Source organism: Stigmatopora argus, chromosome 9 (assembly GCF_051989625.1).
Source record: "Stigmatopora argus isolate UIUO_Sarg chromosome 9, RoL_Sarg_1.0, whole genome shotgun sequence".
Classification (NCBI taxonomy): domain Eukaryota; kingdom Metazoa; phylum Chordata; class Actinopteri; order Syngnathiformes; family Syngnathidae; genus Stigmatopora; species Stigmatopora argus.
Genome location: NC_135395.1, coordinates 9,016,936 through 9,044,416, shown reverse-complemented (window position 1 = coordinate 9,044,416; position 27,481 = coordinate 9,016,936). Strand labels below are relative to the sequence as shown.

Sequence of the window (27,481 nt, the reverse complement as noted above, 5' to 3'; positions counted from 1 at the left end):
AATAAGTAGGTGATACTTTTTTTCTAGTTTGGCTGGCTACATATTTTTTGTTCCCTTTTATTGGACATGCTTCGTCTGGTGCGACTTATACTCAGGTGAGAGTTGGAGCCGGAAAAATATGGTAATTCTTCCTGGAAAAAAATGAAAACAAAGTGAAACCCCATAAAACTGAAAGTGAAAAAACCACATCAAAACAGAGGCTTATTCAAATTCCCTTTTTATAATCAAAAATACAATTCAAGCATGTACAGCGTATAACAACAATTCTATGCAATTCTTCACAGGCTTTACATCAAATGAGGAAATATATGATCTCTTTTTTCATCATTTTAGAATCTGTGTTCAAACACGGAAGGACAACGTAAAATGAAATGAAAAGAAGAGGCGGGCGGGATGGAGGCCGCAGGATTTCAGAGGTTTTTGAGAGTTCAACCCTGATGACGCCGCAGATAATAGCCCAGTGAAGTCCTGCTCCCTCCCACCCGAAAGGCTCAGAAAGCTTTGAGGCCTGACCGACGTGAGTCGCTCGCGTACGAATCCAGTGAATCGTCTTCCTCGACTCGCGGAGAGCCGCGGCCGTGTCAAGTAAACATTCCTCTAACTGTGGAGACGGCGTCTTGACAGCCGTGGAGGGATTAGGCGTTCCCTCCACGCGCGCCCTTACGTGCTCTTAATGCCCTGGAATCCGCAGAAGTTCCAACGTTTCTCCAGACTGGCCCCCACGCCCGTCAACTCCTGCCTGAAGGTGCAGGGCAACCGGGAAAGGAGAGCCTCCACCTCGGTTGGGTTGATCTACCAAAACACAGTGGTGTTTCAAAATAAAACAACGCAATTCTATCATTTGGATAATGAGATTGCTCGTCCAATGGTGCATGCCGGCCCGCTTTGTCGTGACATGCGATAATGGCGTCTGGTGTCACAAGATAAGCAAAGTGGACCTAGCTTCTGTTTTTTTTGTCCACCTTCTATTATTGGTTCTTGCAGGAGTTGTTCAGCCCTAGCATATTGACAAATGTGGGTGCATGCTACCCTAATGAGTGTTGTGCACCAGAGAGAGCGTGGGGAACTCAGACAATACGTGGGCGCCAGCGTTGCGACGAACACGACAAGTCGCGAGATCTTTCTTCTTTGACATGTTTGTAACAATGGGGTAGACTACAAGGCCATTTCTTGGAGCGACTGGGTCAATATTATTTACAGACAATGTAAAACTTTATCATATGTGGCGTATTTTGGAATCAAATCCAAACAGTGATTTCATTTTAAAAAACGTGATTTAAAAAAAACTGTCTGTTGCAGGTAATGACTGATGTGAACTCATCAAATGCACGTCAATATTTCTTGCCGTTCGCGTCTTAGATATATTGACCAAATGTTGTCCCTATCAAATGTACGTCATTTCAATTGACTTTAAATGGTTAGTATGGATTTAAAAGACAAGTGAATTGAGTTATAGGTATTATGACAGAAAAACAACATCATTAAGTAGGGGCACACCCATATCCATGAATCCAGAAGGCGAGAATTTGGAAAGCCAGCCCGTCCGTGTGAGTGCTAGAGTAATAACGTGTCTTAAAACGTCACACGCAGACGGAAATAAAACTAGTCGACCAGACGCAGACGTTTGATTGATGCGGCTGTTCAGCTTGCGGCGCCTTGGCCGGCGAAGGATATGTTTTTAATATGTTCTGGCATCGGAAAAATGGACCGACCGGGCAGAAAGAGCGAGATATGCACATCATGACATTTCCGCGTGGGAAACAGAAAGCAAGTGCCCGACAAAGTTACCCTTTTAAGTTCTTTCTATGAACATCTATTCACAGAGAGCGACCGAGTCGGAAACATTGACTGTTTTACACAAGCAATTATAAGACGTTTCCTAATGAGCAGTTCACTGACGAGGTAAACAGTATCAGGCATATGCTTTCTTAAGGAAATCAATAAGCCTTTTGGCTTTGTGAGTTTGTCAATTCGACTTCAATTCAGCACCATCACAACATAAAGGTGCACCTCGTCTCTGATCATGTGTTTTTGTCAACTCATTGAGGTCTATAACCAACGTTTGAAGGTTAACAATTCTGGGGGTATTGTCTTGTCATGTCTTGGATTTTCTATGCCTTGTTTTTATTTGTAAAAAAATGTTTTTGTATGAAAAATAAACGTAGTCATCCCACACGATTTTAGCTGAGATTTTCTAGCCTTTTTTTCTATCACGGAAAATGATTTCTTTGTTCTCTAAAGTTTCTTTCGGTGTCACTTGGCTCGGGGTCTTTCCCTGAGGGGTTACAGTGATTATAGCGCAGCATGCTTTTTTCAGGTGGCATATCGTCATTCTCTAAAGACTCATTCTTTTGGTAAATTTGACAAAATTGTTCATTCATATAAACAAAATCTCAAATATTTCCTTTTTCTGTTTCCTGAAAATATGAGAAAAATGACTTTGGCTATTATTTTAAGTAGGCTTTGATATGAATTTTTCTTAAACACACTTGTATCCTTTTAACCGCATGAAGATACCGTTGAAAAGTCTATTCTTTTCTACATTAAAATATTCCAAAACCGTCACTTTTCCATGTTGCCATCTTACTGTTAGCTTCCCGTGACAGTTCAAAGAACATTCTCCAACCGTTCTTGGTTGTTGATGTACTTCCCAAGTATTTGCTGTATTGTAGACCTCGCATATTAAAAATTTAAAACATGAAAGCACATGATTGGATCAGAAACATCCCTACTTAAGACCTTCAAAACAAAAAAAAAGAAAAAAAATGCCACTATTCCACATTTCGCCTGCCTTTCTAATCCCTCAAAACCCTGATTAGCGCTTTTTGCACTCACTTTGTAAACGTCTAATGTGTTAGCATGTTCGCAACGTGATGAAACGGTACCTTGGCATCGAGGCGCTGCAGGTAGGAACAGATGTACTCGATGCTAGCTCCAAAGGGATGCACGTGCAAGAAAGTGGAGATGATCCCTAAAGGGAAGACACGAAAGATTGTGCATTAATATAAATCATAAAAGGCCTCATACAGTATGTTGTATGTGATAAGGTGGCACCACTTCATCTCCAGTTGAAGTTCCGTTTAGAGCGAGTGTTTGACAACGTTTTTTTTAACTTCTTTTTAGTCAAGGCCTCGTCAAAGACAACCTCTCCCCCAAGTGAAAGTAACCATCTGCTTTCTGCTCACATACTGGCCCCCGGAGGGCTATGATACACCCTCTCTGCTTATACCAAGCACCTGCACAGCACCCAGAGATCGACCCTGATGGTGACTACCAAGGCTGCCGTCATTGCTTGAGGCTTTTTCACTCTCTCTCCCTCTCGAGGAAAACACTTAGCGTCTCTTAGAGCCAATAGCTGAGCAGGAGCAATGTGCTGTGACCAGCAAACAAGTGAGAACGCAGACATTGATGTTACTCAGAGTAACTCGGCGCATTCAACGGGGGCTTTCAAAGGAAAATGAATGAATGACAGATAAAAACCTGCTTTTCAAGTTTGCTCCAAGGTCAACTTCAAGCACTTCAATGATATATATCTTTAAAAAAGGGAAAATATAATGTTGCATCCATTTATCATACTTGTTTTGGTACCTTTTAGGGGTGTTTCAAAGTTAGCCGGCGTAGGCTCCAGCACCCCCGCACCCTCGTGAGGGTAAATGAATGAATGACCAAATTTGATATATCAGAATGATAGGTCTTCATGGGTTACATTTTTTTGCTTAATGAGCAAAAATAGTTATTTTAAAGGCCTCATGTAATAGATATATTTTTTTAAATTCTTTTAAATGTATCATCGCATTTTTCACTAACAAAACAACAGCATGAGGAACCAAATTAAAATGCTAAACACAGTTTAGGCCTCAATACTTTTAGGTGAACTCTGACACTGAGGTCACGTCAGACAACCCAATTATAAGATTGACTCTTGGTTCTTACCCACGAGCAGAGCTTCTCTCTCGGAGTGGACGGGACTTTGTGACCTTCTCTGTGGTGGACCTTCCCTCTCCTGATTGCAAGACACTGTCGTACTTTCCTGTATACACACCAGCACAAAAACCCACATTTGAAATTCACCATATTATGCAAAATTATGCAGAATTCGCCTTCGGAGGCACAGCGCCTTAGGCTCCTCCCCTGGTCGTCTTGACAACGAAAGTCACATTCAGGCTGACCTTTGCGGTATTTAGACCTGACCAGATCGGGAAGATGTTATTGAGACGCCGGGGAACTGTTTTAAATTAAATAAAGTATGCTGCATTTACGACCCCATTTGCTTAAGAGGTAAACAAACCAACGGGATTAGAGCAAAACAAAAAGAGCCAATCAGCATGATAAATGAAGGGAAAAATAAAAACATCATACATGGAGAGATCAACCGGGTGATGAGGCAGTACTTTGCCCGGAGCGACACACAGGCAAAGTATACTTTGGAAGAATGATCAAACCGTTTGTTCGGGTGCAGTGACTGGTGGAATAATGTTTATGTCAAATCAAAAATCAAATCAAAAAGCCTTTTTTGTCATCATACACAGCTGCGTATAACGAAATTGGTGGTGCTACTCCACAAAGTGCGTTTCCCAGTAAAAAAAACATAAATAAGTAATATAAAAATATAAAAAGTCACATCCTAGCAAGGTAAATTCTAAAATATTGTTTAGCGTCCTACGTAATATCGCACGAGTGCTATTCGCGTCGTCTCGACTCCCCCTCCCTTCGCTACCACACGCACGCACGCACGCACGCACGCACACACACACACACACACACACACACACACACACACACGAGTATGATTTTATTGTTTGGCTAGTAGGAATGATGTGTCAATGTCACACAAGGGGAGCGAAGGAAATAAGGCTGCCACCTACATTGGTTAGATTAGCTGCCTCCTCGCTGTCTCTGTCGTCGACTTTGGCTCGTTCCGACTGTAACACAAGAAACAGGAAACGGCGATGAGGAATTGGATGTGCACTCTGTTCAGAGTGCCTGAGTATTTCCAGGGATCCATAATAGGCTTGGATGAAAACGTGAGAGCTTATTGGAGGGTAGAGTGCTTCTCTTTTGATGAGAAAGCTTTCCACCTAATGTTCTAAATATAGATAAGATAGGTCGTTGGCTGATTGTGGATTTATTTCAGCGTGACAGACAGGATTGGACAAATAAATGGTGGTTATTTTGTTATTATCTGTTGCACGGCGCATCGCTGCTTAGCACTGCACCTCACGGGTTTGGAGATCAAGTGTGCAATTATGGGCTTTCTTGTGTTGAATTTTAAGGTTCTCTGTGTGCCTGTGTGGTTATTCCCTGGGTACTGTAGTTTTTTCACATGAACATGCGGTACTCGGGCATTTCGTCAAAATACGTTTGGTCCCCGGACGTTTGGTCCCCGAACGTTTGGTCAACCAGACGTTTGGTAGAACAGACGTTTGGCAGAACGGACGTTTGGCAGAACGGACGTTTGGTAGAACGGACGTTTGGTCGCCGGGTTGTTACTGGTGAAACCAGCTCTCAAAATTATAATCATGAGCGAGAGAGAGAGAGTGAGTTTAATATCTAAATATATAATATCAAAATATCAACAGTAAACTCTGTCATAATTTGACAGCGAGCGAACCCGGCGACCAAACGTCCGTTCTACCAAATGTCTGTTCTACCAAACGTCTGTTCTACCAAACGTCTGTTCTACCAAACGTCTGTTCTACCAAACGTCTGTTCTACCAAACGTCCGGTCGACCAAATGTCCGGGGACCAAACGTCTTTCGACCAAACGTCCGGTCACGGAACATGCATAGCAGGTAGGACATAGAAGTTGAAAAAAAAAGACAAACTATCATATGAAATGGCTAAAAAAAATCATTTTGTATTCAGTCTGACTGTAGCCAACCTCTTGGTATCGAATATTTACTGACAAATATAAATACCTACGCTATGAAGTCAAATAGTCTTGGTTAACCCAATGAAAGCAGGTCGGCAGTATGATACGAAAGCGCTAACGTATGCTTACGCCATGATTACTGGCGGGAATAGCAAGCGAGTGGGAGTCGGTCAGTCGATTGCTGGAAGAGATCTCGTCAACGTGACAAATCACCCGGCGAGTGTGGCTAATCTTGAGGGAGACGCACACCCAGAAATGGATTTTTCTGTCTCCCATTAATGAGGGTGCCTCTGACAATTCATGTTTGCCTCCATGCTGGAATTTAATTAGCATATTTCTCCCTCTCCGCTGCATTTATTATAAAAGCCATTGGCGTTAATGCACTATTGACATGTCTGTCACTAGGCAGGATCGGGAGGAGGAGACTTGCTCAAATCCATCTCTGAGTGGATGTATGCTTCCAAACATGGACAGTAATAATATCAGTCCTTGGGCTCGCTTTTAACAAAGTCCATTCCTCTCGCCCGCATTAGCGAGAGGGCAACATTGGGAATATGAGCCGGCAGCACCTGAAATCGATGGACAAAATATTGAGCTTCATCCTCTACTGACGATGCGGGCCGTCGCTGATCGATATCAAGCCCTTTGGATGATAAACACGTTCGAAGGACGGGCGCTCGAGTAACAAAGGCGATCTCCAGATGAATAATCATGACATGAAAGATGGAAAGTTTAAACACCACGAGTCTTGTGACATAACGATCAGCCTGATGATAGAATTTAAGTTTACTTTGCATTTCATCTTAACTTTGACAGACAGCAGCCTTGTTTGTTCGTGAGAGATACATTCCAGACCGCCCCGAAATGGGTGAAAAGAACATTTACGCCTCTCATGTTTTGGTGTAACATTTCTGTAAGTAGCTAATATGAAAATTCCCTGAAATATCGCATTACGTTTCCTTGGTCTCTAAATTCCGACATTCAATTTAGGGCATTTTTGGCAGAGGAAACAGCTCAAAAGGATAAATAAAGCAGTTGAACAAGGCCACAACAATTTCAAAGCGCCCCTTAGCGATCGTTTTCAAAATGGCACAGTCGCTTGGTTACGTGAGCTACGTGCTCGATGCGATGTGGCCAAATGAATCGGCTCATTTGGTAGCAAAGTGCGGGAAAATGACGTCCCATTATAGAGCGTCTTTGAAAAGAAAAAGAAGAAAAAAAGTCCAAGTGAAGCTCATTGGGAGGGAAACAAGAACATTAGAAGACTCAAGCGGCAAATCGGCACTTTTGCTGGGCTTGCTTCAGTCGTGCAGCGCACAAAAGGAAGCCAAAAGAAAAATGTTTTTTTTTTTTATTTTAGGAACAAATGATGGTGCCAGTGTGAGTTTATTCAAATAAAGCAGGTAAAATATGTTTTAAAAGGTGATTGTTATAAACTCATTCTACATGTAGTTGGAAATACTAAAGGGAAATATGGTTTTGGACTGTGTGTGTTACCTGTGTCTTCTGTAGGTTTTGCAGTCCTTCTTTCAGTGTGTGAACTTGATTTTTGAGTGTCTGCCGGTCCTCCAGACTCTTCTCCAACTCGCAATCCCGTTGTTTCAGCTCATCACGCATCTTCAGGAGTTGCTGCGATGAGAACAATAAGAGAAACAATGTGGAAATTTGCAAAATAAATACTTTGCATTTTCAACCAAAGTGAAGCAAAATGTGTTTGAAGAGCAACCTGAGAGTGTGTTACAGCAACATGGGAAAATTGAAAACAAACAATGATTTCTTCTCCCTGATCGTGAACAAATATTCTAATCGGAAGAATAAAGAGCCCCCCCTGTGGTGAGCAGACGTTTCTGAAAACAGTTTAGTGTGGTGGGGGGTCTTTGCTAGCGCTCTTGTACGCTCACTAATTCACCAGGAGGAACGTGAGCGAGATGCGTCTGGTCGGCACGTGGACGCCCTGGCGAGGGAGACCAGTTTGCAGCCTTCTAATTCATTTATTAATCCATTCACCTGCACAATATAAAAGGTAATTGCCTACTCTGCGAGCGGACATGAGCAGCAGGACATGAATGGAGTGTCTGCTTTTAAAGCATAACACAGTGAGACTAAGAAACCAGTGATGGGAGATGCAATTGATGAAGAAAAAAGGAGGTCTTGTGCTTTAGACTATTCGCCTTTATGTTCTTTTCAGGGTATTCTTTCAATGCCAAGACAATGCGGTTTAAAATTAATTCAATATCTCCCCCATTAAGTAGTAATTATCTTGCCTGGGCTGCGCTTCCTTGTGTCCATTTTGGCATCGTTTCAAAAGAAGCATATTAGGACTCTAAATTGAATAGTCAAAAAGGCACGTCAATGAAATAATGTGCCTTTTTGCCTTTTCTTCTCTCATTCATTGAATAGGTTTGCAAATGTCTGAATTGGAGCCAATTAGAGTTGTCTTTGGCCGACAGCCTGACCTAGTGCTGTACGATATGACGATATATATTGCATATTTTCAGAACGATATAAAGCTTTCAATCGACATTTCAGATGTCTGTCGTCATAGCCGTCTTTTTATATGTTAGTTTTTATGAAAAGCGGTGCAGTGTAACCTGTCTGACACCTTAACATCTTCATAACGTGCGTGGGTTTTACCTTCTGCATGCCTTGCAGCGCCTGCTGCAAGAAGCTGAGCTGTTGAGTGTGCGTGCTGTCTTCCTCGCTCCTGATTGGTTGATTCTTGCCCTGTTCCTGCTTGAGTAGCTCCACCTCGTTACGGTAGGCGTCCAGCTGACAGCGCAGCGAGTCGTTCTCCTCCTTCAAGGCCTCGGCTTGCAGCACGCCTGCGGAAACGTGGACAGGAAAATGCGAAAATTACAAACGGTCAAATTTCAAGTTATTTCAAAACGTGGGCGAGCTCAACATTGTCATTTCTATATACAGTAATCCCTCGATTATCGCCTCTACACTTATCGTGAATTTTTTCTGCTATTCATTATATTTTTTTTAATTAAAAGTTCATGAAAATGTGAAAATCCACGCTGAAACTCATAAGCGGAAGCCACTCTTGCTACTAGGATTCAAGTTATAATAGGGGTGACTCTACTTCGAGATTTTTCGATTATCGTGGCCATGTCTGGTCTATATTAACCGCGAGATTTAAGGGATTGCTGTATTTCTAAGAATGCCTGGTCACCAGACAACTATTAGGAAACATTTAAGTGCCTCCTGTGAACATCTGCACAATGTTTTTTATAACAGTTATGCAAAGTCCATCTTTCTAGTGTTCATTCCTTTGCTTTTAAAGAAGACACAGTGAGCTCAAGTCTATCCTAGACACCATTAATTCAATATCCTTCACAACCCATGATCAACAGCAGATTAGCGCCTTCTGAAAAGACGGGATAATCCCAGAGCGTTTTGTCCGCCAGATCTCCCCTGGACATATGACCTGACCTATCGAACAGAGCCAAAAGACTTGTTATTGTGCGCCCATCTCCGGGGAAGTCAACTGGAAGAGGGGGCGCAAAGCTCTTTGGGTAAAGTAGTGCAACATGCTGAGGGGAGATAAGAGCCATCGTGAGAGTAAAAGTGCATGCTTTGCCGTGCGTATTTATGAATTTTGTTTAGAGCACTGTTAACAAACATTTACTGGGGACGATTGTTGTGTTCTGGCGGGTTTGGAGGTGAGGAGTATTGATCTGAGGTGTCAAACACGTGATAGGATTTGGCCCATTTGATATTTAACAGCTGGGCCTTACGGATTCGCAGGCATCCGTGATGGAGGGAGTTCACGCTGCATGCACAGGCGGCACAATCTTTCTTTTTTTTCTATTCTGGAGTCTGACGCATCATTGATCGAGGCCTAACAAGAAGGCTTGTTTAAAGGTCAAGGGTGGAAAGTTGACTAGTGAGCTCACGGATTCTAGCCAGATTGACAAGTGCTGTCAAATCAGTAAGCAAAAGAAATAATGACCATTACGTTGCAGGAAGGAGTTGCAGAGGATGCCCATATAAAAAGACCACATTTTTTCCTGCCTGAAAGTGAACGCAGGTGTAAACAAGTGGGACCAAGTGGTGGGGCTAGGCAATCCATTTTGACTGGGAGAGGCTGGCAGCGATCATTAGCCTCCCTCAGTGAAAATGGATTGGACGGCGAACGTTGTTAATGGCAAGCAATGAAAAACTTGGAAATGGTTTGTAAAGAAACCACAGTATTAAATAATTAAATGAAACTGGTAAGACATTTTGCAAACCTAACTAGTTTGTTGCCCGAAAAGCTGCGATAGGAGACAAATTTGGGTTAAAGGAAGCATGTTTGTGGGGAGGAAAAAAAGTGTTGCATAATGGATGAACCAGTGTAGCAACCACCATGTTAATTAGCCTAGCAACGCGATCACAAAATGGAAAAATCAGGACAACGATAAGGCCAGAAGGAAGTGAAAAGCAGTAGTTTGGCCGGTAGGTATGGCGATGCAGTTCCATTTTAGTGACTTTAGAAACAGTCTCCTTGTTCTATCCTGAAATCCAATCAAGTGAAGAGACACGGTTTCTCTGGTGCTGCTGCTGTGGCTAGCAACATAGTTTAAAAATGGCACTCATCCAGACCGATGATTACGTGAGTTCACTGAAAGGTTCACCTGAGTCCTCTGAATCTTTGCTTTCTGGCGACTCCTCCATGTCGTCGTCGGACATCTCCATCTCCTCCTCGCGCCGGATGTCCATCAGCTGCTCGTTGTGCATGTTTCGAATCTCCTGGAACACAAAGAAAACGGCGGCGTCAAGTCTCGCTTTGACAGCGCTGCCATTACAGAGGAAAGAGAAGCGTTGATGGCAACGGCTGACTCTATTTCAGCTCTGCAGAAAACTGCCAGAGACCATGCTCATTTTGAATCACAGATATTACTTTATGCATAGTCAGAAAATTCAATGTGTCTATCCTCTCATGTCTCATCCTAAGTTCACAGCAGCACCAGTTTTATTCAAAAACCAGTAAATGGCAGCAATAGCAATCATATTGCTGTGTTTAAGCATCACAGTATTAAAATTTTGTTCACAGAATCGCATGGCAGTTGAATAAAAATGTTGGGACCATTGGCTCTCCACTTCTGCTCTGTGGGGGACGTGCATCTATGACTGATAAACACTGAAAAACAATAACAAAACACAAGGTGACATGATCCCTGTGCCACTGGCTTAAAGGTGCTATTAGAGGGTCGTGACATGACGAGCGATGGCAGTGAACTGTGGCGATAAACGGCCCTCCGTTAAGGGGCTATCTTCAACACAGGCGGGGAACTGATCCTATGCCCTCAACAATCAGACACAAATGTACACATTTGTACTATTCACTTGCTCGTCTCTCTGTTCTAAAGAGAGCAACAAGGGGAGGCTTTAAGTTTTAATACCGCTGTCATAAAGTCAGATGGGCTGTGGCCTCAGGGAAATGGATGATTGGCCTTGGCCTAGCTGTGCGTATCAATCTACGGTATGGCTCAAGCACACCTCTATCAAGGGTTAATAATAAAAGCAAATGCAGTCATCGTCGTAAAAATCCACAGACTGGAAAAAAACTTTTCTCCCAAAGTGCCAGATGAGGGTTTAAAAACAAAGTGCCTGAGAGTAAATAAACTTGGAGCCATCTGTGAGCTGGCATTTTTCAGACGGAGCCTGATGGCAGAGGTCACGCACAAACACCTGCAGACACACACAACCATCTGCTGTGTACACGCATACCCGCAAAAAAAGCTAGCTGAGGAAGGCAAGTTGTAGTCTTGACTGTGCCCGAGAGGACGGAGCGCAGCTTTCAAGGCCACAAAATGGCCGCCTGCGTGACGACCAGCTGACTCACCTTGCCTTGCCGCTGTGTTCTCGACACGGAATGTATTAAACCAGTCAAACACCAAGCCCGTCTGTCCCTTTGCGAGTATTTGGCTCTGGAGCGCCGCAAAACGCTTCCACAACGCCAACTTGCATCGCTTAGCAGGAAGTGGCCTGTCATTTTCTCGCCTTTTATTTTATACGTGACGGAATATCGGCTGCAAAAGTGACAAGCAACACTGGTGGAACCGCATCTGGCTTCAGTGAAACCATTTGTACTTGTGAATAATTTCCTTTCAAAAACAAAACAAAACAAATCAAGTCTCCATGGAAAGGCAGTAAAATTTAATTTACACCCTCCATTAAAATAGATCTGTATTAAAAACAAAAACATGATCTAGAGATAAAGTGGTTGGACAGTTTTTTTTCTGTACAAACTGTCTGTCTTTAAAAGGCGTTTCGTTAAGACACCGATTGTGATTCCGTTGGATTAAGTCTGCGTGTGAGCAGCTGGATGTGAGTTGAGGCCTACAGCTGCTTCTCGCATCTGTTCTTGTTTGTATTTAACTGTTCACCCCCTCAATAAATATTTAAAAGTAACTGAGGCCCTTTTTTCCCAAGAGCATATCTGGAGCTTTTTCATATATCCAAAACAACCCTAATTGGAGAATTTTTTAATCAAGATATAAATGTATGAGGTAAAGACTTACCAAACCGATTTGAACTTACACGGTCCAGGCTGCACCAAAATCCGGATACTACCATTAAAAAATTAGCTAGAAATTATCTAAATCTATCTATTTGGCAACCGCATCCAGTCATGCTACAAATGATTCGTTGAAAAAAAAAAGTTTAACCAATAAAAGTTTTATTACCTCACTTTTGGAGTACAGCTAGTCGCTTGTTCACTTCATTTGGGAGGCAAGTGATGAAACCTCAAGTGTTCTAGGACATCTCGGCCTTTTTCGAGTACTTACTGTCAAACGGAGTCTTTAAAGCTCACCTGTCTGATTTCAGTCATGCTTGATTTAACAATCAATTCAAGAAAAAAACATCTTTCCGGCACATGAGGAAGAGGAATTGCATCAGTTTGGTAAAAAAAGTAAAAAAAAATAAAAAAATTATGTATGTAGCACCAACCTCGGCTTGCTTGCGCCACACGTCCAGGTTCTTGCGCTGCGCTTTGGAGAAATGGTCCCATGCCTTTTGTTTGGAAGCGGCTTGGAATACAGACACAATCTGCTCAACTGCGGTGGGATGCAGAGGGTGGTGGGGGGGATAGGATAGCAGAGACCATCCAGAGATCACAGAGAGAGACAGAGAGAAAGGTGGGAGGGAGCAGAGGAGCGAGAGAGTGGAGTCAACTATAGGGGTCTTAAAAACTGACTGGGTGTATGCGTGAGTGTGTGTATAAGCATTTGGTCTTCTCACCTGTGGATGTTGTGCACATTTTCATACATTCTACGTGGGTAATTGTATCGGGACAATCATTAAATCCCCCTAACTTTATATTTGGATGGTTACCGTAATTCTCAGTAAATTACGGTATATGCATCTGGTTTAAAAAAACATCCAAATGAACCTGAGGACAATTGGGAAACATCAATGAGCCTAATGACTATGTATATTTTAACCCTCAACCCCAATCTGAACATCAAAAATGTGTGGCTAAACTAGCATCGGATGATGAAATTCTTCTTCAAGATTGAAACCTTCAGTCCTAAGATTTTAAATGACACTACACCCAGAGAAGATGACAGAAAAACCGAGCATGAGGCAAGGACACAATTTGCTGTCACGCTGGGTGGTCTCGGGATCCCATAGATCCTGATGCATACAATAGGGAAGTCAAAAAGACCACCAGATCAGAAGCCCGTGTGCACATCGAGTAGCGAGAGAGAAATCAATAACATCGTCCCGTGCACTCTGGAGTTTGATGGAAGTGATCGATGTTGAAGGCGGAAAGAGTGGGTGTGTGTTCACCCTTTCATGCGAGTCGAGTGAAAGGCCGTTAGACTCTTTTTGCTCGTGCTGATTAGGACTATTTATCTTCTAGGAAACACACGTTGCTTTGGAGACTTTTTAATTGTCATTTCATAGCTTGTTCATTAGCACAAATTGTATAACCTACAATAACAACGTGCTCTAGTGCCCTGCTGCAAATACCAGCTCTGTGTGAAGTAATTAAAAAAAATTCGAACAGATGGAGTTTTGTACGCCCTTACAATCTTTATTTGGACAAATGCGTTTTTGGAATGCTATGAAACTAAATTACCATTTAAATTTGTACTAAGCGAAAGTCAAGTTTAAAACTCAGTAAAAGAATTCTGTGGGGGAATGGGTTAGAAATAGAAGAAAAAAGGAAGGTAAAAATCACAACATGGTGGAATGAGTCCACTGAATGTAATGTGCGATCGTTATTAATACTGGACGGGAATCGGACTTGCAACATGCAATTAGCCTAAATTATTTTTCTTGGTAAGTATTGCTAATTTGGGTTTCCAGTCCACAATATCTCTGAACATATTGAATAAAAACAGAATCTACGGGAGAGCTTTTACAATCCTTTAAAAAAAGACTGTATATAGGTAATACAAAGCCACTGGACACTTTGGGCCATCTAGTAAATGTTTAAGTGCAAAACATTACAACAGCACGGTTGGGGAAAATATTTATGTTACCACAGGAAACACTGGGAAACAACAAGCTCTAACGATAAAAAAAACAGACTGTACGGAGTAATATAGAAGCTATGAAGCTGGGAAAAGGCCTTATAAAGGCGACAGTGTCATTTCAAAAGTGCGTTTCAGTCACAGTGATGCAGCGAAAACTAATGTCAACCAAAAATGAAAAGCATTTGGGATCCTTGAAAAGAATGCTCGCTGTTACCTGCTGATGGTCAAACTTACCGTCGTAGAGTCACCGTCTCCCAACAACAAGTAATGACACAAATAAAATGACTTACTTCTATTCCAGCATCCAGAGCTTCAGATAGAAATGCCTCTTAATCAAGTAATCTTTCAAGATTTTTAAACCAGTATGCCCTCCATTACGTAAGCCTCTCTTGTCCGAAACTTATACATCAAATCGGAAACCAAGAAACAGACTGAACTTAGTCAATTCTTTTCTGTCTGCAGTGCATATAATTTCAATCATTCATAAAGGGTTTGTCACTCACACTGAGCCAATATGCCGGACAGCGCCGTCTTGAATTTGTCCTTGGCTTCCTCCATTTCCTTTTCATGTTGACTCTTCTCTGTCATCAGGCGGCGGATGTGGCTGTTGGACGACTGGATCATGGAGTAAAAGTTGTTGGCGTTGCGGCGGTTGACCTCGCCTCGCTCCAGCCACGTCAGCAGCACGCGGACCGCCTCGGCAAAATTACTATCATCTGGTTAAAAACAAGGCAGTCAGGTGTAATTAGATGACAAAAGTTTTCACTGCTCACCGGAGAACGATTTTTCTTACCAAACCCCCATTAGACAGAAAATTAAAAACAATAAAACAATTGAAATTAACAAGGGCCCTACTGGGCAAGCTGACCTTTAAAGTCAATACAGTTCTTGCTTGAATACGGAACAAAACACCCCTGCGGGTTTGAAGAGCACCGACAGGAAATATGAAACAAACCTGCCGGGCGACCTTCCCTATGTCAAAGTTATTGCGCTTAAAAAAGAAAATCAATCAACTGGGTTGGCTCTGATACAGGCCAACAAGTTTGATGAAATTCTGCAGCTGTCGGCGACAACAAGAGCGAGAGGACGGCTCGAGGAAAAAGATGAAGAATTAAACCAAAACCAAAAGGTAAGAGAGTGGAAATCTAGCCAAGGGGATGAAAGCGTAAACACACGCATGACAAATGACCTTACACAGACAAACAAAGAAAAAGGACGGGGTGAGATCATCTATAGACTGTCAAGTTGTAAAGTGCCTTTGTGAGCTTGTTGCTATCAATAGCAGGGATTGTTCTTTGGGGGAAGAGGAAAAAGGAATTCCCCTGGCGAGCATCCACCCCGCTAACTCGGGGAACGCTTCATTTCAAGAGCCGGTGCCAAGCGATTAAAAATAAATCCTTGCCCTGGGTCGAGAGTTGAGAGCCAAGAAAGACACGATGATGGAGAGCACCTTTCAAGTAAAAGAGTGTTGTGTTATCAGGTATCCCGGTACTGAAAGAGAGCTGAACGTGTCGGCCCTCATTTGTGAAACAAGTTTGTTCAGCCTGAAACACAGAGAGGACACTTCAAGAGAGTGTAAAGAGGAGGAGACAGGCTTGAAAGGGCTTCTTTTAGCCCGTGATCCAACTTGATGGATTTCACCTTTCAGCATAGGAACTTCCAGAGGGGCTCATTTAAAAAAAAAAACTATTACAATTTGGAGTTTTTCAAGGGAATGTGATGGTTTGAGTCTGAACCCAGCCAGAGCTTAGTCAGCAGAGGGTGTGCAGACTTATACAGCATTCCCTCTCAAATAGATTTTGAAATTTGTTTTGATATTTGAATGTTTTGATCGAACAACGTTGTAGAATTTTCTTTTATTTCATATGATACTTAACCTTTAATCTTATCGCCCAGCTGGCTGCACTCATGTTCTGAGAAGTGCACGATGGGAGGAGGCGAGGGCGGTCGGAGGCGGTCCTCCTCCATCTTGCGCCGGTGCCGCTCCTCTCTGGCCATCATGCGCTGGCGACACTCCCACTCGTAGAGGTCGTCCCGGGCCTGGGCGAAGTCCACGTGCAGGCGGCCAGTGTCCTTTTTGTCCGTGCTGGATCCCAGACGGATACGATAGCCTTGAAAAACAGCAGAAAAAAACACAATGTACTCTACAGAACACAATGCAAATATGCTCGTGAGCAGGAAAAGTAACGGCATTGAGCTGGGGTGTCTAAAATCGAATTGGATAGAAAATTACACTGTCATTGTTACATTGATAGTGACAGAAGCCTCGGTTTGGACAGTGGGTGTCATTTTTGTCCATGCAATCAGACTTGCATCCTACCTATAATTCACAAATATATGAATCTTGAACTGGACCGCTCCTCATTGCGGCAATATCATTCCACAAAGTGGTAAGATGGAAAAGAAGACATGAAAGAGGCCTTAAGAGACTTACTCGCCATCTCGCGTACCTTCCTCCACACGCAATACACCTCAGATCATCTTCCCTAATTGTGTTTGGGACATATGATACTATTGATTAATTCCATTAGTCGCCATCCTTTCTGCTTGATGGCTTCCTTTGTTTCTATAGGGTGAACAGAGTAGACTGCGTAAGAAGGTACACAGTGGTTGTATAGAGGGGTATGGAGTATCAAGAGTGTTTTTTGGTGAATTGAGTCTGTAGAAGGGGGACACAAATGGGTTAAAAAGATATATAAATAGGTATCGATACATACTGGAGTGCAGGAGGAGTAAGGAGAGTTATCCTCAATGCTAGTGAGATCACACTTGACACTGGGGATTTGTTTATAGAGGACTTTCCCAAAAAGGTGCATGGTTGTGGTCCAACTGCTCTAAATGAACTACTCATTTACAGTCATTTTCATTTTCATGGAAACTAACAAGTAGATTTAAAGGTTCATTTTGTGAATGACTCCTTTACCAAATGACACAGAGTGTATTTTTGTCGAGCTACCCTACAACTCAACACTGCGGCGGTGTCCAATGTGTGTGACTCACTCTTTACTCACTCATCACAAGTGACGGTAGAGGTGGTGGTGAGAGAGGTTTGTAATGGGCATGGGGATTGTGCAAACAGGAAAAGAAATGAGCCCAAGTCCGAGGGCTCCAAGTCGATTCTGACGTGCAATCGAGCACCACTTCAATATTTCATGTCTTGAAATCTCAGAGTGTGAAGGCTAGGGTCTATGAAATGTGTGTACGTGTTTCCAAACTACTGGCTAATACATGATCTGCAGCCCCACAACAACACTACAAACCCTCAGTCAGTTCGTTACATAACCACACCCTCAACCATGCTACAGATCTGCTGCTCTCTTGAGTTGAACTATATTGAACCAGACTAGAAAAATAAACACCTTCCTCAAATATACACCTTCCTTTAACTTCACAAACACCAAATGGGAAATGTAATTAATTCATATAATGAAGCCTCTGTTTTGGCGCATTAAACATGGCGATTGGCATTGCACATAAGACAGCGCCCGTGTTTATGATTAAATGACTGTTTAATTCCATGCCAATTTACAGTCAAGATGAAAATACAACAAAGAGAATTACACATCGTGCATCTAAAACAGCATCTGTTTTAGATACGTGACACAAGAACGTGCCAAAAACCAAGTCAACGGGAAAATAGTGACTGGTGTCGTGTTATGGGTAATGCTGGAAGATGTATATGTGAAACAATAATATTATATAGTGTTTCAAGCTCAGTGTGTGATTTGTTAAAAATTTGAACGGTCTATTTTGGTAATTACCAATTGCATTTTTGTTGTTGCCACTCACAGTAAGGAAATATATCATCCCGCTATCCAATTAGGAGGTTTACTTGGTTTGTCTAAACATTAAATAAAACTCCCTTGGGGGATCAATTTTTAATAATTTCAGCTCCCTAAAGTTAATGCTCCACGAATCCCACCTCAATAGTTTTGCAAGACAGATGGCACGGGGTACTACAATACTCAAGCATCTCGATTACCGTTCGCTGTGCAAAGCCAGGTGTGACTCAGCATTGCGGCAAATAGGCTGTTTATGACCCAGCTGGTAAATCATTATCTTAGTCACAGTTAATAATGCAGGGCATTGTTGTCGTTCACATTGCCCCACAAGCTGATACAATTGTGAGTTTTACATTATCAAAGAGTGCATTGACATTGAAAAACTATTTGGATTAAGCCATTAATTAAGCCTATTTTCTGTGGTGCTTTTTATTTAAGGATGAGCTGGAGACTAAACTTCCTGACTTTGGTCAGGAGAGGCACACCGTGGATTGGTTGCCAGCCAATTGCAGATCACATTAGACAAATGATAATCACACACACCTTCAACCCAAGGGCAATTGAGTAAACAACCATGCATGTTTGTAAAATGAGGTGAGTGTACTTTGAGGGAAAAAACACCCTAACTAGACTCAAGTGCCATGAAACTGTGTTTTATTCAATTTCCCTGTCTCCCTCCTTCCCAGGATGTTCTGGGTTTAAGTGTCCACTATGCAGGTGTCATTACCGATTTTCAAAAAGTTGGGCCAAGTTTGCGTCAATGGGTGAAGGAATAACAGCCCAATATTAGAGAGTGTTAACACAAGAATGTTCCTTACCTGACAGGAAGAGAGCCTTGTCTACCGTGAACTCTTCGGCAAATCGAATATGACAGAAGTTCTTCTTGCTTTTGCGGATAGCCGTGATATCACCACACTGCCCGAAGACTTCCATGATAAGCTGTTCGTTGGCGTTCTCGGGCAGGCCACCGACAAACACCGTCTTACAACCTGGGGGGCGCTCTCTGGTTGCCGGAGGGGGGAGATCTGTCGGTTATAAAGAAATGGAGTGTAAGCCAACATGTTATTCTTTCGATTGACACGCGCCAAAAAAAATTAAATATTTAGCCAAAGCAAGAACATTCTGTGACAATTAAATTGTTCAGGCAACTTTTTGGCAGATAATAAAACCCAAGTCACAACATTATTTTGTTATTGAAGCAGAGGAGGGAGCAGTAGCGACAATTGAAAAATACTAAATAATTTAATACGTGCTTGAAACCCCTACATCTGAATAATGTCGGTTCTATCGGGCTCAATAAAAGAAGACGATTAAGTGCTATAATACATCAGACTGAAAGGGGCAAAAAAAAGATAGCTGACTGTTATGGTGAAGAATCACACAAATCCATTAAGTTGTTCAAGCAAAATTTCCAAACAGGGAACAATAAAAAGGAAAGAAACTAATATAAATTATCTGGTTCTCAAGTGTGTCGCCTGAGCAAACACATATCGTTATCAAAAGCAAGCACATGAATGGTTATGACTTTGGGAGCGATAGCTTTTTGATTGTATTTGTAAGATTAATGCGACTAGTAAAGCATCCCGTGCATGAAAATGAACCAAGTATAAGGTTTCTTTCCATCGCGGCAATCACTTATCCAAAGGAGAGGAGTGTTGACTGATCTCATCTCCAACAAATCAGCCACAGAGGATACGTATGATTGGAGAAATTGATGACAGCAGAATCAGATCATCAAAGCCACGTCAAGGATGCTTCTTGTACTCTTGAAGAAGCTTGGCGAGGTTTTAGACAGTCTGATTTGACTATTTGAACATTTTTAACAAGAACTGCAACTCTTGATTCACAGTTGCAGTCAAGAAAGAGCCTTCACTTAAGGACACTATGCTTTGAAAGGCATTTAAATATGCTATTCTACAGGTTTGATGGTTAGTTGATGTCTAAACTTACCCATTATAGCATAGCGTATTAGATACACATTCAAATAGAGTTAAATTCCTGGAAGCTTGCGAACAACGACAAAAAAAACTAAGGCTCGAGATTAAAAACATATCACAAACATGCCAGGGAGGTTGCTTGAACACTCTAAATTGCCACTAGGTATTGGAGCAAGCTTGAATGGTTTCTGTATCCTTGTGCCCTGTGATTGGTTCTCAACCAATTTAGGGTTCCCTCCGTCTGTTGCACAGTTTTCTAGTTCCAGCATTCCTCGCGACTCTTGTGAGGATAAGCAGTACGGAAAATGAACGAATAAATTGAAGCTAGTATCTGGAAAAACTCAGCCATTCGTATACATTATCAAGCCAGGCCTCTGTTTGATTGTTTCAATGAATTTCTGGGTTGAACAGTTGAAATATCCCTTGTTGAACTGGACCAACCCATCAACTCACATGCTATCATGTTGGAATAGGGCCAATCTGGAGTAGGCAAAAGGGTCTGCATATAAGGGGGATGGGAGGTGGGGTATTTTGAGCAAAGGTGAGATGGAAGTCACAAGAAAAGAGGTAATGCACACCGACAGTTAGGTTATTCACAGCAAGGAGATTGAGGAGGAAAATGAAATCTTCAACGGGAGTCGGAGGAAGGAGAAAGGGTTGAAGGTTTTTTTCACTCAGCTAAAGGTCAGTCAGAGGGGACGCTGTTCGTGGTGTTAAGGGGGGCTCTGATTTAAACCATATGCACTATTGTAACCATACTAGAGACCTAAAGCTTTACTAAACAGAGCAAATTTGTGGGAGCAGAGTTATTTCACATTCACTTGATAATCCTTCACCTTTCAAATTAAAATTTCAGCCCACTATTGCAGTGAGAGTAGCGTGTGCTCATTTTATGTTCACATTATATTTTCCTCGCTTAAGTTTGTGCTCACACACAACCCCCTTGACGAAACACGTGGGGTATAATTACACAGCTCCTCCAACAATGTTACTGTTGCTTATTAAATCCTCAAATCTAACATTTCATTTAGAGCAAGAGCTGTCACACTCCTTTGCTTCAAGTGCTCACCAGTAATTTCAAAATGTCAGACATGTAAAAACGTTTCAACTAAACTCCCAAAAATTGTTAATCTAATTTTCTTCAACACAACGGTAAGGTTGATGGAGAGGAAAATAGTGCTCTAGTTAGTTAGTAGCAGTAGTCATTATAATTCTGTAAATAAATGGATAAGTTGTCCATTATTAATAACCAGCATGCAGGTAAAGGTGTCCTTGGGCCAGCCTGGAATGTGTATGTTTGTGTCTATGAATGTCTATTAGAGGTCACACTCCCCTGACACCTTCTCAGAATTCCTGCTTTTCAATCTTGGGTACGACGCTAAACCCATCCAGGATTTCCAGGAGGAATGTGGTCAGCATTTCGATGGAGACATCCCGACTGGCTCATCGAAATGTTAAAAAGCTACCATTTGCTCTTGAAATGTCCTCGAATGAACTCTGGGACTCTGGCTTGACCTTCAATCATGAGCTCTGAGAACAGAGCGATGAGAAAATGGGATTGACTTACAACAAAAGGTCTGGAGATCCAATTGAACCCCTAGACGCTGCAGTATGCATTTAAAGCACGGATCTACCCCAACAATTCAACCACAGGTCATATATCAAGACTGTAACACTTTATTATCGTCAATATACCCCCACTGCTGATTTGTGTGGGGTGTTTGCATATTCACAAGACTTTGCTCATTGATATTCAAGGAGAACGGAACCCTGCAAGTCCCACCTTGAAGAGAGGAAGAAAAAAAACGAGTAATCTGGAGAAGGGGGTCTGTGCTGTTTGCCAAGGTGACCGCAGATCATCTACTTTAACGCTTTGTGATATTTGCGGACCACCCTGCGACCCTCTCATTTTAGTACTACTTTGAGGGCTGCTTTTATGTTGGATGAATTCCTTCCAGTTTCGCATTGGTGAAGAGGACGGGGAAACATGAAAGATCGACAAAAGGCTAATTATGTATAAATGCTGAGCGATTGAAAGACTGTGATATTCTATAGTTTCTTCGAAATTAAATTTGCACTGGATAGCATTATGAAGAAAACACATCTGATTGTATTTGTCAATCGTTATAGAGGATTTTATTTCCATATAACCCAAGACCGTCTGAAATATTTGATTGAATACTGATTTACACTCACATTAATACAACAGACTATAATATTGTATATTAGGGAGTATTTATAACAAACACAGAACAGTATTTTTTGCTGGTACAAAAAAGAAAATAACTAAATCAGTCATGCCTCATATGGAAAATACAAAACATCCGTGCTGGCTTATGAGTTAAATTGATAGCAGAACTTGGCTACCCAGACACAAACCAACCCTATCATCTGTTTTTTCAGATGTCGTCTTGCCGGCAGATTAAGTGCTTTAAATGACATATTGCGACGTTCTAAGCGAGTTGGGAGCAGAGAAGGAAAGCAGAAGCCAAATAAGAAAATGCGATCGAAAAAATGCCCATAATCAGAGCAATAAATAAAAGCACAGGTGAGTGAATAATAGACGACAGCTTATGGCAAAAACTGATTTTGTGAGATTTTAAAGTGCTTTGAGCAAAAATACTGAGTTCATAGTAACATCAGGCAAAGCTACTTTTACTTCTAAAAGCAAACCACCATTAAGCCAATGTGTGTGCTTATTTAGCTTGAACGCTTAAATGTGACATTCTCAAGAGCTTTTTCTCTCCTTGAAGACTATAATAGCAAAGTCCCAAACAGAAAACTTTTTTCTGATGACAAAGCCAAGGTTCTACCATTGACAGTGTCACGGTTGCTATTTGCAATAATTGGGAAGGTGGCAAGGAGATCAATAGCGCTTCACTCTTGTTATGTGAATAAACAAATGTGACCTGAAAATATCAGGCGCTTTCTTTTCTGTGCGAATGTGAACCCTCATTATGGATGACGTGATGCTGAAAGAACAACTATATATATATATATATATATATATATATATATATATATATATATATATATATATATATATATATATATATATATATACACTATATGAATTCAGAACGGAATGAAAGGGACACTTATTTGAAATGTTTAACAAGCTGGCTATTTCTTTCACCTTCAAATTATGAAATGCTAGCAATCACGACTGAAATACTGCAGTTATGGTCCAACATGACTTACTGGGGTTAGGGGGGAAGAGGGTGCAGGTCTTGCAGTGGATGATCTCCTTGACGACAGGCACATCATGCGACAGGGATGCGGGAATCATGCCGAGGCCCGGCATCAAGGGGTTGATGGGAGTGATCCTGGTCATCATACCCAGGTTGGGGTCAAAATCTATGACAAAGGGGAAAAAAGCAGGGGGATGAGCTCCTGTGCCAATTTCTCGCACACTGACACTTCATCATATATTGATCATATCCTCCCACACAGTTAAAAATTTTATTGAGAATTGATTGTGTGGTTATTCTCATTCATGATTAAATAATGGTGTAAACAAAATCCATTATTAAAAAGTTAGCTTGGTGAATCCCTTGAGTGAGACCTTGCCCTCTTTTGACTGTTATTGTGACTGTTGGGAGCACTCGTTTCAACAGCACAGAAAACAACCATGGAACAGATTCACAGCATTTTTAGTTTTCCACATTTAGTTAATTTATAGCCTCATCCCAAAATGGAATACGTTGTTCATCCTCAAAATACAAGATAAAAAAAACAATGGAAGAAACAACGTTAAAATAGCTTGGTGTTTTTCTATTTTTAAACATTTAAAAGAAATAAATAATCCAATAAAATGCATTCTCAGTTCCAAAAAAGAAAATCTCTGCCATGCTGTATTTTAATTCTACTACTGTGACAGAAATACTCACGGTCTCAACATTTAGTATTTGTACCATTACAATGCCAAATGTATACCTTCTATTTCCAAGCAGACTCATTTGAACGTGCAGTAAATCTCACAGGCCAAGTAACATACACCGCACTAAATAGGAATAGATCCTATAATTCCTTATAAATGAAGGGAGTAGGAGAATAGAAGCATTAGCACATTAAAGATGCAGACTTGGAATAGATCCCTGGAGCCAGAGAGGATGTAATAAATACGCAAGTTATAAAACAAGCTGCAATAATGAGTGGAGAGAAATAGGGTGGTGCGCAAATGGTATCAGGCAACGGCGCTTTGCCAATAAATCTTTTGGAATTGAATTGAAAGAGACCCTGGGAACATGAAAGAAATACAGCAAAATATATGTATAGACTTAAAAAAAAACATGTCCAGCAGAGCAATACGTTACAGCACCTTGAGGAAGATGTGTAGCATCTGTACGTAACATATGCTGCCGCCCATCAAGGGCAATTAAGGTGATTCGTCCCAACGAGCCTTGCTCATTTACATTTGTGTGATGAAAAAGCTGGCATATGCTTTACACCAGTATACCGGTACTATTATCATCTTCCCCTCCTGACTTATTGGAACATGCAGTATGCTAAGATGTATACATCACACTGCGTTTCTTCTTCTGGATGTCTCTAGCAGGTTGTAATTTGCTCGATTTTAAGTCATAATCACCTTGAATTATTCATTTTTCATGCAATAATATGTAAAGCAATACGTTGCTATTCCCTCTGATATTGTGAATGCAGGGACAGAATGTATAAAAAATTATTAAAAAATGTAGATGAAAAATTTCAGCATATCATAGCAAGATGGATAACTTCCAGTGGCACAAAATATAAAATAGCAATTAAAAAAACATTACAATAAAATGTTTTCTCAAATACTGGCTCACGATATTGTCGTCTTTTTTTAACATTGACACGGGTATAAAATGCTATTTCGATTTTTGTCGGGAGCACATCGTTAATACAAGGTATCATGATATGTCACAATATCGAAATATTGTCACAACCTCGTCCAAACATGGCTTTGGTATACAGTTATTTTCAATTAAACTTGTTGTCTTCCTCCCGTCAACACGTTGGTGTGTATGATGGATTTCCTCAACTCATAATAGTCTGTAAGCATGTAAGAAATCACTAAAGAGAAGCTTGTTATCTTTGTAATAGTGGAAAGTCCACAGGGATGGAAGCACATGAAATTGAAGACTAAAACTGATGATATACCCACAACCCAACATACATGACTGATCCCTTTTACTTGGCTTATCTTTGCGCTTCAGACTGCGGATTCTCTTGTTTCCAGCCAACAACATATCCCTCACTCATGAGCGACCACGTTTCATCAAACGCCCGACAATGTGCATCTTTCGACCGTTCGTTCTTCTACATTCTGGAGGTTTGTTCAACATAACACGACTCAGGGCAGCCCATCCATCACATGTGAAATATGAAAAGATGTGTGAGGCTCACACAACCGTTCCTCAATCCTCCCACTCATTTCTCCTCGTGCATTTCTGGATTTAACCCTCGTCAGAACAGTTGGCAATCAGGGGATGACATGGGCGGGTCGATATAATATTCTTTAATGAGGCGAGAAGGCCCTGCCACCTGGACCACCAGCAGAGTTGTTAATAATGCTTCCCTCAATCTGTGACACCATCATTGAATTTCTATATGAAGACACCAGCCTTCATTATCTCTCCTCCTGGCCACAATCAGCAGCACCGGCACGCTAAAGAAAGTTATTTCATCTCGTTATCTCGTTTAAAAAGGATCCCCACTTGACCTTTTTTTTACCTTCTGATCTCACAGCTTTACCATCTAGCTAAGAAATAAAATCTTTCCATCAAAGGTACAGTTTGGGTATGATATTGTACGCTCTGGGACACTCCAAGTCCTGATCTGGTTTACAGTATGTTTCCAAAAGTAGGCTGACAGATTTGTGGCAAATTCCCACTAGGGACACTTTTTTGTTCCCTCCATGATTTGGTGAATGTATTTTAAGAGTCACATTTTTGAGACTTCCACTGACAGAGTGTCTCGAGGAGTAAATCCTAGGGGGCGATTTGCAGCCCTTCCCCATCCCAATTCGGTGAGTGCAGAAAGTTTGGGTACAACTTTGAACACAGGACACGCTATGATAGCATTTACCATGTAGTCAAAACCATAAAACCCCTCTAGAGCTATTTTCCAATTATGTGTTGACCAAGAGATTCCAAAGAAAGAATACTTTTCTTACGTTACTTCCCTTCCCTCCAGCCATCTTTAATCCTTGCAGAGGTTATTCACGGTCAAGACATGGATCTCACCCCAATCCCCTCTATATTAAATATGGCTAACTCCTATCACTTGTACACCACCACCACAAACTCATGCAACACAACTATTAAAAGAAAATGTCAAGCTGCTAAAAGGAACTGGAGAAAAATGCTTAAAATTGATTTTTAACACAAACTATCCAAAAGAAAGAAATATAGATGTAAAGAACCACAATAGTGCATGAATGATATTTTCTATAATGGCCTCAGTCTTAGACATCCCATGGCGGGTAATTGTTGCAAAATGCAAGGATATCGCAAATCCTTTAAATCACAACATTAAAAAAAGGCCAGCTTTAAGTCCAAACTAAGTTTTGATTCATTTGCACATTGAATTTATGTGAGGTAGTCTGATTTATTTTTGAGGTTGAGACGCTGAAGAAAATTATTTCCCAGGTGAAGACCTGCCTTTTAGATCCATTCCCAATCCCATTAAAAATAGGTTTGTGGCTTTCTGGCTAAGGATGTGCTACTCATGTTAAACTCTTCCTTTTCAGACAGCTTTTTTTTCTTCCCATTTTGCATTTAAGACAGAAATGCTCTTGTCCCTTGACTGACAATTAACAGTTTTTTTGTGAAGCCCCTAATGTGGCTAAGAATAATAGGATCAAAAAACAAAACAGGATTTATATTACAGTTTGAGCTTGGGAACAAATTAACCCGTTTAAGACTTAGTTTAGCACAGCATAATTCCCAGCCGCTACTCACAACAAAACCGAGTCAGAAAGAAATCTTTTGGCCCTCGTTGGGTTTGACAATAAACATGCAAAGCAATGTACACACAACGCTAAGTGGATTGAAGTGCATTGCTTAATGCAAATAACTTCAACACACAATCCACAAAGAGAAAAGGCTGTCATAAAGTCCATTTTTAGCATTGCTACACCCAATGCTCTATTTTTGATATAGCAGCAAATACAAGGAGATTCACAAAGTCTTTGCCTCTCTACTCTGTCCGCCTCCACACTCTGCCTAAACCTCTTGGCACCTTCCCAACGCTGCTCCCAGGCAGTCAGCAGAAAGAGACACTGCAGTCCATCCAAAGATGGGAAATACGCTTACGGCAATACAATGACCTCCCAGATAATGTGTGATGTTAATCCAGGTGAGCGACAAAAGCCTCACATTGTGCTTCACATTCATTTTCAGGAATGGAAGTCAAATAACGTCTTGTGAG

The 27,481-nt window shown here is 41.4% G+C and overlaps 1 protein-coding gene across 5 annotated transcripts in view; it reads right to left on the bottom strand.

The window, feature by feature from the left end:
- Nucleotides 1-200: 200 nt before the first annotated feature.
- enox2 (ecto-NOX disulfide-thiol exchanger 2) overlaps nt 201-27,481 on the bottom strand; it is a 93,346-nt gene continuing 66,065 nt past the window's right edge. For all 5 annotated transcript variants that reach the window (XM_077609809.1, XM_077609810.1, XM_077609808.1 and 2 more), the window contains 12 exons: nt 23,267-23,422; nt 18,947-19,153; nt 16,224-16,457; nt 14,850-15,062; nt 12,812-12,918; nt 10,492-10,606; nt 8,507-8,694; nt 7,370-7,501; nt 4,866-4,922; nt 3,934-4,030; nt 2,886-2,971; nt 201-792 (listed from right to left, as the gene is read on the bottom strand). In XM_077609809.1, the coding sequence (XP_077465935.1) occupies nt 661-792; nt 2,886-2,971; nt 3,934-4,030; nt 4,866-4,922; nt 7,370-7,501; nt 8,507-8,694; nt 10,492-10,606; nt 12,812-12,918; nt 14,850-15,062; nt 16,224-16,457; nt 18,947-19,153; nt 23,267-23,422 (1,724 nt within the window). In that variant the 3' untranslated portion in view covers nt 201-660. The remainder of the gene's footprint in view (nt 793-2,885; nt 2,972-3,933; nt 4,031-4,865; nt 4,923-7,369; nt 7,502-8,506; nt 8,695-10,491; nt 10,607-12,811; nt 12,919-14,849; nt 15,063-16,223; nt 16,458-18,946; nt 19,154-23,266; nt 23,423-27,481) is intronic.